Source organism: Phascolarctos cinereus, unplaced genomic scaffold, assembly GCF_003287225.1.
Source record: "Phascolarctos cinereus isolate Bilbo 61053 unplaced genomic scaffold, phaCin_HiC Scaffold_5;HRSCAF=322, whole genome shotgun sequence".
Classification (NCBI taxonomy): Eukaryota; Metazoa; Chordata; class Mammalia; order Diprotodontia; family Phascolarctidae; genus Phascolarctos; species Phascolarctos cinereus.
In genome coordinates, this window is record NW_027555958.1 from 448476120 (window position 1) to 448489648 (window position 13529).

Here is a 13529-nt window from a genome sequence, read left to right on the forward strand (position 1 = left end):
GAGGAAAAGAGAAGGATGTGCTACTTCTGGCAGAGAGTGATTGGGGTAGTGGCATCATGAATTCTCCGCTCTCCTTTGCCTGGTTCCAGGGCAATGTATCTGGGCTTCTCCAAGTGTCCTTCCTGCTGGGCTTGGGCCTGCTGGTGCTGAAGGTGGCCCAGATGTATGTGCGCAGGCAGAGGCTGCTTGGAGATTTCCAGAATTTCCCAGGCCCTCCTTCCCACTGGCTCTACGGGAACACCTTGGAGGTAGGTGAGGTGCTGGGAGGAGAGTGCGGCTGTGATTGGGTGTGAAGTAGCTGTCCATCTGCTTATCAATGAAGGGTCCCGAGGAGGCATGGCTGCTTGGACCAGTACTCTGAAAAGCTTCCTTGAAGTCTCAGTCATAGGGTCTGAGGTGGGAGGCCTTCAGAGGTAGCAAGTCCAGCTAAGGCTTCAGCAGGGATGTCCCCCAGAGCCCCTCTGACCATGGTCATCAAGCCTCCACCAGAAAAATGGTAGATAAGGCTAAAATCCTACACTTGAGAGCCTGGCAAGGGAGGGGCCTGGACTGCACAGTCACTTTCAGCTCCAGATATGTGACTTTAGTATTTATGTGGGGAACCTTTAGCCTCAAGGCCGTTCTAGGTCCTCAGGTGTGGCCTTTTGACTTAGTCCAAGTTTTACAGAACAAATCCTTTTATCAAGTGGATTTGTTCTGTGAACTTTGGAGTCAGTCAAAGGGCCACACTTGAGGATCTAGAGGGCCATGTGTGGCCTTGAGGCCCATCCCTGATAGCCCAACTTCTCACTTTGACAGAGGAGGGTAACAAGGACCATGTCTGTGAGTGAGTGAGTCAGTCAAAGAGCATTTTTTAAGCAGGTGCCATGCTGGGCATTGGAAGTTAAGATGACTTTCTCAAATCATGTAACTCTCTACAGACAGAAGTAGGATTAGAATCCAGATGCCCTGATTCCCAGTGAAGTGCTCTTAAGTGACCTGAAGCAAAAGAGTTAGAATTACAACTAAGAATCACCTACCCAGCAAAACTTAGCATAATGCTTCAGGAGAAAAATACATATTCAATGAAATAGAGGACTTTCAAGCATTCTTGATGAAAAGACTAGAGCTGAATAGAAAATTTGACTTTCAAATACAAGACTCAAAAGAAGCATAAAAAGGTAAACAGGAAAGAGAAATCACAAGGGACTTAATAAGGTGAAACTGTTGACATTCCTACACAGGAAGATGATACTTGTAACTCATAAGAACTTTCTCATTATTAGGGCAGTTGTAAGGAGGATAAAGAGACAGAGGGCGTAGGTGTGAGTTGAATAGGAAGGGATGATATCTAAAAAATACAATTAGGCAGTGAGAGAGGAATGTATTAGGAAAAAGGGAAAGGGAGAGGTAGAATAGGATAAATTATCTCACATATAAGAGGCAAGACAAAGCTTTTACAATGGAGGGAGAAGAGGGGAGATGAGGAGGAGTGAACCTTACTCTCATCAGAGTTGGCTCAAAGTGGGACATATGTCCAATGGGATATCTTACCCTACAGGAAAGTAGGAGGGGAAGGAGACAAAAGGAGGGGTGATAGAAGGGAGAGTGGATTGAGGGTAGTCAGAAGCAAAATGCTTTAGAGGAGGGACAGGGTGTAAAAGAGAGAGAGAATAGAATAAACAAGGTGGAGAAAATACGGTAGAGATAAATACGGTTAGCAACAGTAACTGTGAAAAAAAATTTGAACTAAGTTTCTCTGATAAAGGTCTTATTTCTCAAACATATAGAGAATTGAGCCAAATTTATAAAAGTAAGAGCCATTCTCCAACTGATAAGTGATCAAAAGATGGGAACAGTTTTCAGATGAAATAACCAAAGCTATCTATAGCTATATGAAAAAATGCTCTAACTCATGAATGATTAGAAAAATGCAAATTGAAATAATTCAGAGGTACTACCTCACACCTATTAGATTAACTAGGAAGAAGAAGAAAATGACAAATATTGGAGGGGATGTGGGAAAAATGAAACATTAATGCACTGTTGGTAGAGTTGTGAACTGATTCAACCATTCTGTAGAGCAATTTGGAACTATGCCCAAAGGCCTATAAAACCACGTATACCCTTTGACTTAGCAATACCACTGGTCTATATCCCAAAAGAGATAAAAAAAGGAAAGGGACCTAATATGCACAAAAATATTTATAGCAGCTCTTTTCTGATGGCAAAGAATTGGAAATTGAGTGGATGCCCATCAATTGAGGAATGGCTGAACAAATTGTGGGTATGTGATTAAGATGGAATACTATTGCGCTATAAGAAATGATGAGCAAGGTGCTCTCAGAAAAACTTGGAAAGACTTGCATGAGCTTATGCAAAGTGAAATGTACTGTGTACAAAGTAACAGCAATATTGTATGATGATCAGCTGTGGATAACTTAGCTATTCTCAGCAATGCAATGATCCAAGACAACTCTGAAGGACTTATAATGAAAAATACCATCTATCCACAGAGAAAGAACTGATGGTGTCTGAATACAAATTGAAGGATTCCTTTTTTTTAAAACTTGCTTTATTTTTCTTGAGTTTTTTTTTCCAGGCAATTGGGGTTAAGTGACTTGCCCAAGGTCACACAACTAGTGAGTGTGTCAAGTGTTTGGTCTGAGGCCGGATTTGAACTCAGGTCCTTTTGACTTCAGGGCCGGTGCTCTATCCACTGCGCCACCTAGCTGCCCCCGAGATTTTTTTTTGTCTATGTTTTCTTTCATAGTGTGACCAATATGGAAATGTTTTGCATGCCTACACATGTATAACTTATATCAAATTGCTTGCCTTCTCAATGAGTGGGGGTAGGGAGGGAAGAAGAGAATATGGAACCCAAAATTAAAAAAAATGTTAAAAATTGTTTTTACTTGTAACTGGGGAAAAATAAAATACTAAATTAATTTTTAAAAAAAGAAAAAAATTGCATGGGGCCTTGAGAAATTAAAGGAGTTCTCCAGGGTCAGTCATCTAGGATGTGGTATAAGGACTGAAACCCAGGTATTCCTGTCTGTAAGACCAGCTCTCTAACTATAAAGTCACACTAGCTTTCAGAGGGATTTTTTTTTAAGCAATTGGGGTTAAGTGACTTGCCCAGGGTCACACGGCTAGTAAGTGTTAAGTGGTTGGTCTGAGGCTGGATTTGAACTCAGGTCCTCCTGACTTCAGAGCCAGTACTCTATCCACTGCGCCACCTAGCTGCCCCCAGAGGGATTTTAAGAGACTAATTGTCCAGTCTCTGAACTGCATCCAAAGAGGATCCTGCTACAAATGTCTCAAACTTATATCATGCTTGAACTTCTTGGTTTACAAAGCCCTGTTGCAGACGGTGGGGCAGCTAGGTGGCACAGTGGATAGAGTACCTGGCATGGAGTCAGACTTATCTTCTTGGGTTTAAATCCAGCTTCAGACACGTATTAGCTGTGTGACCCTGGGCAAGTCACTTCACCCTGTTTGCCCCAGTTTCCTCATCTGTAAAATGAGCTAGAGGAGGAAATGGCAAACCACTCCAGTATCTTTGCCAAGAAAACACGAAATGGGGTCACAGAGAGTCAGACATGACTGAAATGACTGAACAACAAGAAGTTGCAGATGGCATCTCATTTCATGAGCATGAGGATGCCCAAACCACGTCGGGGCAGGAATGACTATTTCCATTTTACAGAGGAGACCGTTGAGAGTTGAGTTTCTAACCCAGCCCCTTAAAATCATAGAATTTCAGAGTTGGAAGTCATCATTTTCTAAAATTATTATTTTTTTTGAAACAAAGATCTGCCCTCTCTCCCCTCTACCTTTCTTTCCTGCTCTCTTTTCTTAAGTTTTTCTCTCTTTTTTTCTTTTTTAAGGCAATTGGGGTTAAATGACTTGCCCAGGGTCACATGGCTAGTAAGTGTCAAGTGTTTGGTCTGAGGCCGTATTTGAACTCAGGTCCTCCTGACTTCAGGGCTGGTGCTCTATCCACTGTACCACCTAGCTGCCCCTCCCTCTTCTTTTTCTTGAGAAAGAAAGAAAAACAAAATCTCTGTTATAAACATGCATAGCCAAGAAAAAAAATTCCTGTATTGGCCACATACAAAAAAGTTTCAATCACAGAAACCCTGAGTCTATCACTCCTCCATCAGAAGGTGAGTAGGATGTCTCATCATGGGTCCTCTGGAATTTTGCTTGGTCATTGTGCTGACAAGAGTTCCTCAGACTTTCAAAGCTAGTTGCATTTACAATGTTGTTGCTGTTACACCCATTGTTTTCCCATTTCTGCTCACTCTGCTTTGCATTAGTTCATATAAACCTTCCCAGGTTTTTCTGAGACCATCTCCTTCATATTTCTTGTAGTCCAATAGGACAGTTGAATGTCATTTAATCCAATCTCTATATGAAACATGATTGAGCTGTGTACATAGCACCTGTGCCCAGTAACTAATCGCCCCCTGCTTAAATTCTTCCAGGGATGGGGAAGTTAACTACACAATTTTCAGAGAACATTCATTTCTGTAACTCCCCCTCCTCAGCTCTCTAGGACGGCTCTACATAGCCACACAGAACAAACCTGATCCTTCTTCCACATGACATACGTCAATTCTCTGAAGTATCTCTAAGTTCACCAGCAGGACTCTAACAACGCCAGCTCAGAATGATGGGGGAGCCACAAGATGGCTTGGGCTTCTTGGCCCTAAAGGGGAGCCTGTGTTAGGCTTGACAGTGTACTTGAGCCCTCAGCGGTCCGATTCCATAGGTGACACATTGCCCAATGAAGACCGAGAGGAAACTAGGTTCAGGCAATGGCACCCATGGTCTCTCTCCCTCCTCCCATATCTTTGGGGTACATTCTCCCACACAGAATCCAAGGGAGGTAGAGTTATTGAACAAACATTATTCCTCTCCAAATAGTCCATGACCTCAAGGAGCTCACAATCTAGTGGAGGAGATAACGTGTACAAAATGTAAACAGAGCAAATGGAAGTCATCTCAGAGGGAAAGGTACCAGCATCTGGAGGATGATAGAAGGCATGATGAGAGCTGAGTCTTGAAGGAAGAGAGGGAATCTAGAGCAAAGATGAAGAGGGAGGGCATTCCATTCCAGGTATGGGGGACAGCCATGGCAAAGACATGGAAACAGGGGAGGGAGTTTGGGGTATGAGAAACAGCAAGTAGTTGAATATGGCGGCGTCTTGAAATTCGTGGAGAGAAATAGAGTCCAAGAAGTCTGGAGAGGTGGTAGGGTCCCGAACAGAGGGGAAGGAGGTTGGAAAGGAGCTAAGACAGAACCCTGAGGGACACCTATGGTTAGAGGATGTGATCTGGATGAAGATCCAGCCAAGGAGACAGAGGAGGAGTGGTTAGAGAGGTAGGAGGAGAACCAGGAGAGAAGGGTGTCCTGAAAACCTGGAGAGAAGAGAATCTCAAGGAGGAGAGAGTGATCAACAGTGTCGAAAGCTTCAGAGAGGCAAGAAGGATGAGAATTGAGAAAAGATCATTGGATCTGGCAACAAAGAAACCACTGGTAACTTCGGAGAGAGAGCAGTTTTGGTGGAATGGTGAGAAAGACTGAGGAGGCTTAAGAATATATTGAGACAAGAGGAACTAGAGCTGATCACAATACTTCAGATGAGGTCTGACAGGGGAATGGAATGGTATTTTGTTATTGTCCTCATTTCTGAAAGCTATGCCCTTCCTAACGGAACTGAAAACCACACTAGCACTTTTGGCTACCAGACCATACTGATGGCTCATGCTGGGTCAGCTTCCATATGAAATTATTATAGTTAGCGTTGATGTCATTTTGTTGTCCATTTCCCATTTTTAGATTTACATTTTTGATTTTCAATGACTTATTTAAATAGCTCAGTTCTCTCCCCCTCCTTCCCTCCCCCTCCTTTCCTCCCTCCCTCTTCTCCTCCTCTCTCCTACCTCTCCTCTTACCTCCACCCCTTTAGGGAGCTGGGACCTAGCCTAGCTTTGCCACTGTATGACCTTAGATCTTGGTGTCCTACTAGATGAGGTCTGAAGTCAATTTTGGCACAAATGTTCCATGTCTCTGAGCCGCTGTTTTGGGCACTTCCCTTGTTGAAGAGTGCATGTTTCTTTCAGGGCCAGAGACAAATATGAAGAATCTAAAATGCTGTAGCAGAATGCTGCGGCTAGATGCAAGCATGGGTCAAGGTCTCCCTCTCTGCTCAGTGTCTGTTCCAAAAGAGTCCTGAGCTTGGAGCCTGACCCCCGCCTCACACATACCCCTCTACTCTTCAGACTCCTTCAGGCCTGACCTCCTTTCTCTGTTTGCTTGTTTGTTTCCTGGTTTCAGTTTCCAGTGGAAGAAGAGCTACCCAAAATGGCTTCTTTGGCAGAGAAATTCCCGTGTGCCTTTCCGCGGTGGTTGACGGGCTCCTGGAATCTTCTCCAAGTCTATGACCCTGAATACATGAAGCTGATATTGAGCAAGAGAGGTAAGAACAGCCCTCCGTGGGTTTGGGGCTGGAAGGTGGTCCCTCCCCTTATTGAACTTCTCCCCTTCAGTCAATGAACTAGCCCTCAGGATTTAACCAGTCATCAGTCAGCTATTTGGCCAAAGATTTATCCAGTAGGGCAGCCAACAGCCAGACCAGCCAGTGTGTCAATGATGTCACAAAAAAATCTACAAGTCTGCAAGTCTACAACAGGGTGGCTCAAGGTGTCCAAAGGAAAGGCTGGAGAGCGATCGGGCCTATCCTTCTAAAACTTGCCGTGTCAGTCAGGGATTGAGATAGATGCTATGCCCAATAGCTCAGCACCCCAGTGTTGTGGAGCTGAGCAGTCAGGGCATCTAGGGAGATGCCTGGATTTGGTACTGGAGGAGCTGGTGCTGGCATGTTTACCAGCCTTGCTTCAGGTCAGGGCCTCCCATACAACTGGCTCCCGGGGACAGAGGCAGGAGGAGGGGGCCTTCTGGCAGTGTTGGCCTTTGGCCTGATGTTTTAAAGCTCTGTTTTTCTCAACTGATTTATTTCCCTCATGTTATGAAGCTCAGACCAATATTACTAGGAACACAGAATTTAGAATCAGAAGGGAGTCTAGATACCATCTAACAACAACAATAGTAAACATTTATATAAGGCTTTCGAAGCGCTTAACATATGTTATTTCATTGGATCTTCACAACCCTGGGAGGTAGGTGCCCTTATTGCACCCATTTTACAAATGAGGAAACCGTGACTTGCCCACGGTCACATAGGAAGTGTCTGAAGCCAGATTTGAACTCATACCTTCCTGACTCTATGCTTAGTGCTCTATCCATTGGTCCACTGAAGTCTGAGCCATCTCATTTTACAGAGAAGGAGACAGGCCAGAAAGAAGGGGTTTGCTAAGGTCACACAGCTATGGGCAGACCCTGGGGTCCAGCCCAGGTTTCTTGACTTTTGTTATCCCAAGCCAGTCTGTCCTGAGTTGTGTGCTAACTGCCAGTGAGCGTGTGTCCTGGAGACAGGAGGCCCTGAAGCCCTCCTGAGGGTGCAGGGGCAGAGCTATGGCAGTGGGTCACTAGGCACATTGTGGCTATTCAGAAACTGATATGCATCTGACAGCCCAGAGCAGGTGCTTTTGGGGTCACTGGAAGTTTATGAATCACAGTCTGGCTTATCAGAAAAAGATCTGGGATTTTTAGGGGACCACAAGCTTATTATGTGTCGATAGTGTGAGGTAGCTGCCAAAACAGCTAATGAGATCTTGGGCCACATTAAGATGGGAAGAACTTCCAGGACCAGGACCCTGCCCTTTGTCGTCATCTGGTCCCATCTGGAGGACTTTGGCCAGTTCTGGGCACTATGGTCTAGGAAGAACGTTGCCCAGCTGGAGAAAGAAATCAGGCTGGCGAAGGGATGTGAGTCCATGTCATATGGGAATAAGCTGATGGTGCTTAGGGATGCTTGGGGGGCTAGAGCAGAGAAGATGGTGCTGGAGGGAGTGGAGAGTGGGGAGGAGACATGCTAGTGGTCTTCCAGCATTTGGACGGTTGTCATGGAGATGAGCAATCGGCCTTGCTCTGCTTGGCTCGGGGGTAAAGAGGGTAAGCTACAAAGAGGAAGATTAAGTCTTGACAGTGAGAAGAACACCTCCCAAATTAATGCTGCCCAGAGAGAAGAGGGCTTCCTCAGGGGCTGATGGGACTGGGTCCCACCCCCACCCCCCACATGCTGGAGGTGTCCAAGCAGAGACTGGACCATGCCCATCAGAGATATGGGAAGGGGGCCTCCCTATGGAGTCCTCCCCATGGTTTGGATCAGACAAGTTGGGGATCCCTTCCAGCTCAGACTAGGCCTTGACCTGAAGGACTACTGTTGTGCTCACCAACCTGGTGTCTAATGGAATGGACTCACTGACCTTTCTAGGGCTCTTACAGGTTAATGCACCACCCAGAGGGTCTTAGTTGATCTTCACAATAATCTCATGGGGTTAGGGGCCATGACTGTTATCCCTTTTGCATAGAGGAAGAAATGGGGTCTCAGAGAGTGTAAGGGACTTGCTGAGGTTACAAAGTCAACAGATATTGGTACATTGTTGTGAGGTTCCTTTTGCCTATGGGTTGGACCAGAAGGTCAGCGATGTTCCTTCCAACTCTCCCAGTGGGTGATTCTGGGCCTGAGTGGCCTGATCTATAAAATGGGGATAGTCATGCCTTTCCTTCCTGAAAGCAGGAGGCTGTATGAGATGATCAGGCAAGGTCCCTTCCAGCCCAAAGATCAATGACCTTGAGCTGCCCTGTGGTTGTCTCTCTAGAGCTGGCCTGTGTGTGCAAGGCCAAGGGGCTCAGGGGCCCAGGTCTTCTCTATATCACAGGGATGGCCGCCTTCCCTCCCCCCGCTCCGCCCCCCCCCCCCGCCAGCAGGCTTTTCTTCTGTCCTCCCACTCCCTTGTCGTCTTCACCAGGCTTCCCTATGGGTGTCCCTGAAGAGATGGCTGAGAAGGGTGGCAAGGAGCATGGGTCTGGCATCTCAGAACCGCCTAGTCCCACAGATGTACATGAAGCAACTTTCTCCTCATGGGCAGGGCCCAGATCAATGCTGAGGGAGGGATGAGGGGACGTCAGCAGACTGCCTCAGTATATACCCTGAGGGTGATTTATCTCTGGGCTCAGTCAACAAGCCTGGGAGAGGCAGGTCCAGAGCTGAGGGAGGTTGGGGGCATGATCCCTCCAAGTGGGGCTGCCTCCTCATTCTGCTTCTGACCGGTTGGTTAATCTGGGTCAAGTCCCTTCCTTGCTCTGGGTCTCAGTTTCCTTCTCTGTCAAATTAAGGGTTGTACTAGCTCTGACCACCTTTGTGTTCCTTCAGGTCTTCCCATTAAATATAGCTTTGTCGTCCTGATGAAACCTCATCTGCCACTGGAAACTCTCGTGTGTATATGTGTGAGTGTGTGTGTGTGTGAATATGAATGTGTGTGGATATGTGGAGTGTGTGAGTGTGTGTATGAGTATGAGTATGTGTGGTGTGTGTGTGATATGTGCATGTGCGTGAATATGTGGGTATGTGGTGTATGTTTGTGAGTGTGTGGGTATGCAGTGCGTGTATTGTATATGTATGTTTGTGTGAGTGTGAGTGTGTGTATGTATGTGGTATATGTATGATATGTGTATGTGTGTGAGGGTATGAGTGTGTTATATGTACATGTGTGTTATATGTGTAAGTATGTGTATGATGTGTATGATATGTGCTTGTGTGTAAGTGTGTGTATGTGGTATGTCTGTGAGGGTGTGAGTGCATGGGTATGTGCTATGTGTGATATGTGTATGTATGTGAGTGTGTTATGTGTGTATGAGTGTGTGGGTATGTGGTGTGTATGTGATATGTGTATGTGTGAGTGTGTGTATGTGGTGTGTGTAAGGGTGTGAGTCTGTGATATGTATATGTGTGTGTGGGGTACATGGGTATGTGGTATGTGTGAGTATGTGTTATATGTTTGTGTGAATATGAGTGTGTACATGTTAGTTTGTATGTGTGAGTATGTGTGTGTGTGTGTGTGTGTGTGTGTAGGATGCAGGCTGATGGGTTTGGGAAATCTCTCTGCTCCCTTTGGTAACTGATTTTTCCTGGCTCTCATTTCAGATCCAAAATCTCATGATGTCTACAAATTCCTTATCCCCTGGATTGGTATGTCTTTCTCACCTCAGCTTAGGCCCTTAGAAACTCAGAAAATGCAGGCTGAATGAAGGAATGTAGGATGCCTGGCACAATGGGGAGGCTCACAGCTTCCCACACATAGGCTGATGGGTAAATGTGCCATTCTGCCAGGAAATGAGGCTGGTACTCCCAGGTAGCTAAGGCTGATCTCTGAGTTCCTGTAAGGGTATAGGTTTTGAGGCACCAGGTGCACTCTTACTCAGTCCTTCTGTGACCTAGGACCCCTATTTACCCAGGGATATAGAACCCCCTATGGGCATGGATGGTTTCCCTCTTTAGTGTAGACAGGGGGCACGAGACTGCCTTAGACAACTTTCTCTTGGTTTCACATGTCCAAGGCTAGGGTAAATAATAGCTGCTGTCTAACTGTGCAACCACCTCCCTGAAACTTGGCCCAGCAAAAGACCCATCAGACAGGCTTCTTATCCCATGGACCCAGGTCTGGGCCTTCTGTGCACCTTCCTGTACTCCTAACTCTGTCTATCTACTGGGGCTCAGGGAAAGGGCTGCTGGTCCTTAATGGGTCAGACTGGTTCCGGCACCGGCGGCTGCTGACCCCTGCCTTCCACAGTGACATCCTGAAGCCTTATGTGGGGCTGATGGCTGACTCTGCCCGAGTGATGCTGGTAAGCCTCATCCATGGGTACATACCCAGACACATATGTTAACTCACACTATGCATGCATGTGCCTACATTTACACGCCACTGTGCACTCAAACTTACACACACACACACAAGTACACACAGATGTATATCCACACAGATTTGTGGACACGCATAATAATAGCTAGCATTTATATCATTCTTAAATTTACATCATTCTTTGCATTTGCAAAGCACTTTGTAAATATCTCATTTTGATCGTCACAACAACACTGGAAGATAAGTGCTATTGTTATTCCTATTTTATGGATGAGGAAACCAAGGCAAACAGAGGTTACATGACTTGTCCAGGGTCTCACAGCTAGTGACGGTCCAAGGCTGGATTTGAACTCAAGTCTTCCTGACCCCAAGCCCACCACTCTATCCACAATTTAGTTGACAAATTGCAAGCAATATAATATACACAGACACACGTGTGCTCATGAGCACACACACACATGTACTCATACACTGACACACAGAGACAAGATGTGGACAAAATCTTAGGAACAGATACACATTTTTATGGACACAGAGAGACAGACTCCTCACAGGGAGGGTGTCTGGGCTTCCTGGGTCTCTTGTTCTGTTCTAAGTTTCAAGTTTTTTCCCACAGGCAACCTTCATAGCAGGGAGATGATCTCCTCATATTTGGTGGCATTGAGGGGTAGGGCATTCCAGGGATGGGAGATTTCCTGTGTGGAGGTGGGAGATGGAACGTCATATACAAAGAGAATCAAGTAAATTGGTTTGGCAACAGTGTAGAGACCAGGATGGGGAGCATCGCCCAATCAGCTTGGAAAGATGGTGGGGCTCCAGATTGTGAAGGGTTTAAGTGCTAAACCGAGAAGATGGCATTTTCTCCTAAAAGCAAGGGGGAGATTTATGAGGCGGAGGGTCCACCGCTCAGATAAAGCTGACTGAAATTTTCTGGCTTATACGGCAAGAGAAGATTATCCCCCAGAAGTTCAAGGATGCCTCTTTTGTCCGTCTTGCCATAGTCCTCCTTAATACTGATCCTTCACCTGGAAAATGATCTACCTGAGAGCCAATATGGCTTCAGAAAGGGCTGAGGAATGTTGATACAGAGCCTGGCAACTCCAGAAGAAATGCCAGAAAAAGTACATATTAGACACTGGACACAATGTTCGTTGATTTGACCAAAGTATTTGATACTGTCAGTCATGAAGGCTTGTGGAAGATCACAGTGAAATTTGGTTGCCCAGAGAAGTTCATCAGTATTGTACACTAGTTTCATGATGGCATGCTTGCATGGGTTCTGGATTATGGATGATGCTTTCCCAGTCACCAGTGGAGTGAAGCAGGGCTGTGTGCTTGCTCTCATGCTTTTTAGCATGATGTTTTCAGCAATGCTGTCAGATGCCTTCAATGAGGATGAAAACAGCATTAAGGTTATCTACCACACTGATGGTAAATGATTTAACTTGAAAAGGCTACAAGCTAAGACTAACATGGAGGAAGAGTTGGTGCATGACTTTTTGTTCTCAGATAATTGTGCACTCAACGCAGCCTCTGAGGCCAAGATGCAACAAGGTATGGATAGATTCTCTACTGCTTGTGCTAATTTTGGCCCAACAAATAACATCAAGAAAACACAGGTTCTCCACTAGCCAGCCCCACACAATCTTTACATGGGATTGTCAGTTACAGTAAATGGAGAAATATTGAATGTCGTGGATAAGTTCAATTACTTTGTCAGTATACTTTCCAGGGATGTACACATAGATGATGATATCTTCACATGAATTGCCAGAACTAGCTCAGTGTTTGGGAGGCTCTGAAGGAAACTGTGAGAGAGAAGAGGTATTAGGCTGCCTACCAAACTGAAGGTCTACACAGCCATTGTGCTGAACTCATTGTTGTATGCCTGTGAAATCTGGACAGTCTACCAGTGCCAGGAAATGGAATTGTTTCCATTTGAATTGTCTTAGGAAGATTCTGAAGATCACTTGGCAAGATAAGGTACCAGACACTGAGGTCCTTTCTCAAGCTGAACTGCCAAGCATTGAAACTGCTGCAGACAGCATGACTCCGATGGGCTGGCCACATTGTTCAAATGCCAAACATACATTTACTTAAGACTATTTTATGGAGAACTCTCACAAGACAAGCACTCACATGGAAATCAGAAGTGATACAGGGACATTCTTAAGATCTCTCTGAAGAACTTTGAAATTGAGTGCGTGACATAGGAGACACTGGCAAAGGACCTCTAAGCTTGGTATACCTGCATCAAAGAAGGTGCTGTGCTCTATGATGGAAACAGAGTTGCAGCAGCTCAAAAGCAATGTGAGATGTGCAAATTTAGAGACATATCTTCACTGCAAATGTTCAAGTGCCCAACCTGTGGTAGAGCATTCCAAGCTCGTATTGTTCTGATCAGCCCCAGTCAGACACACTGTACCTTGACTCCAACATATTGATGTTACTTCGGTTCTCTTCAAGAATGAAAGACACCGAACACTATGTGCCAGGCATTGTGATAAGAGCTTGTACAAATATTGTCTCAATGGATAGAAGGTTCAATATAAATCGATAGGTCATAACCTGATCATCCTCTTTCTGTGTCAGAATATGTCAGGGATATAGTGTTCAGTTCTAGACATCACATTTTGGGGAGGACATTGAAGAGCTGAAGAGTGGCCAAGAGGACAGCAGCCAGAGTGGTGAGGAATCTGGAAGCTATGTCAGAA

The 13529-nt window shown here is 45.4% G+C and overlaps 1 protein-coding gene across 1 annotated transcript in view; it reads left to right on the top strand.

Annotated features, from left to right (window-relative positions):
- LOC110209309 (cytochrome P450 4A11) overlaps nucleotides 1-13529 on the top strand; it is a 37464-nt gene continuing 23935 nt past the window's right edge. Inside the window, exons 1-4 of the mRNA XM_020987668.1 lie at nucleotides 1-248; nucleotides 6326-6467; nucleotides 10098-10142; nucleotides 10671-10798. Of these exons, the coding sequence (XP_020843327.1) occupies nucleotides 57-248; nucleotides 6326-6467; nucleotides 10098-10142; nucleotides 10671-10798 (507 nt within the window). The 5' untranslated portion in view covers nucleotides 1-56. The remainder of the gene's footprint in view (nucleotides 249-6325; nucleotides 6468-10097; nucleotides 10143-10670; nucleotides 10799-13529) is intronic.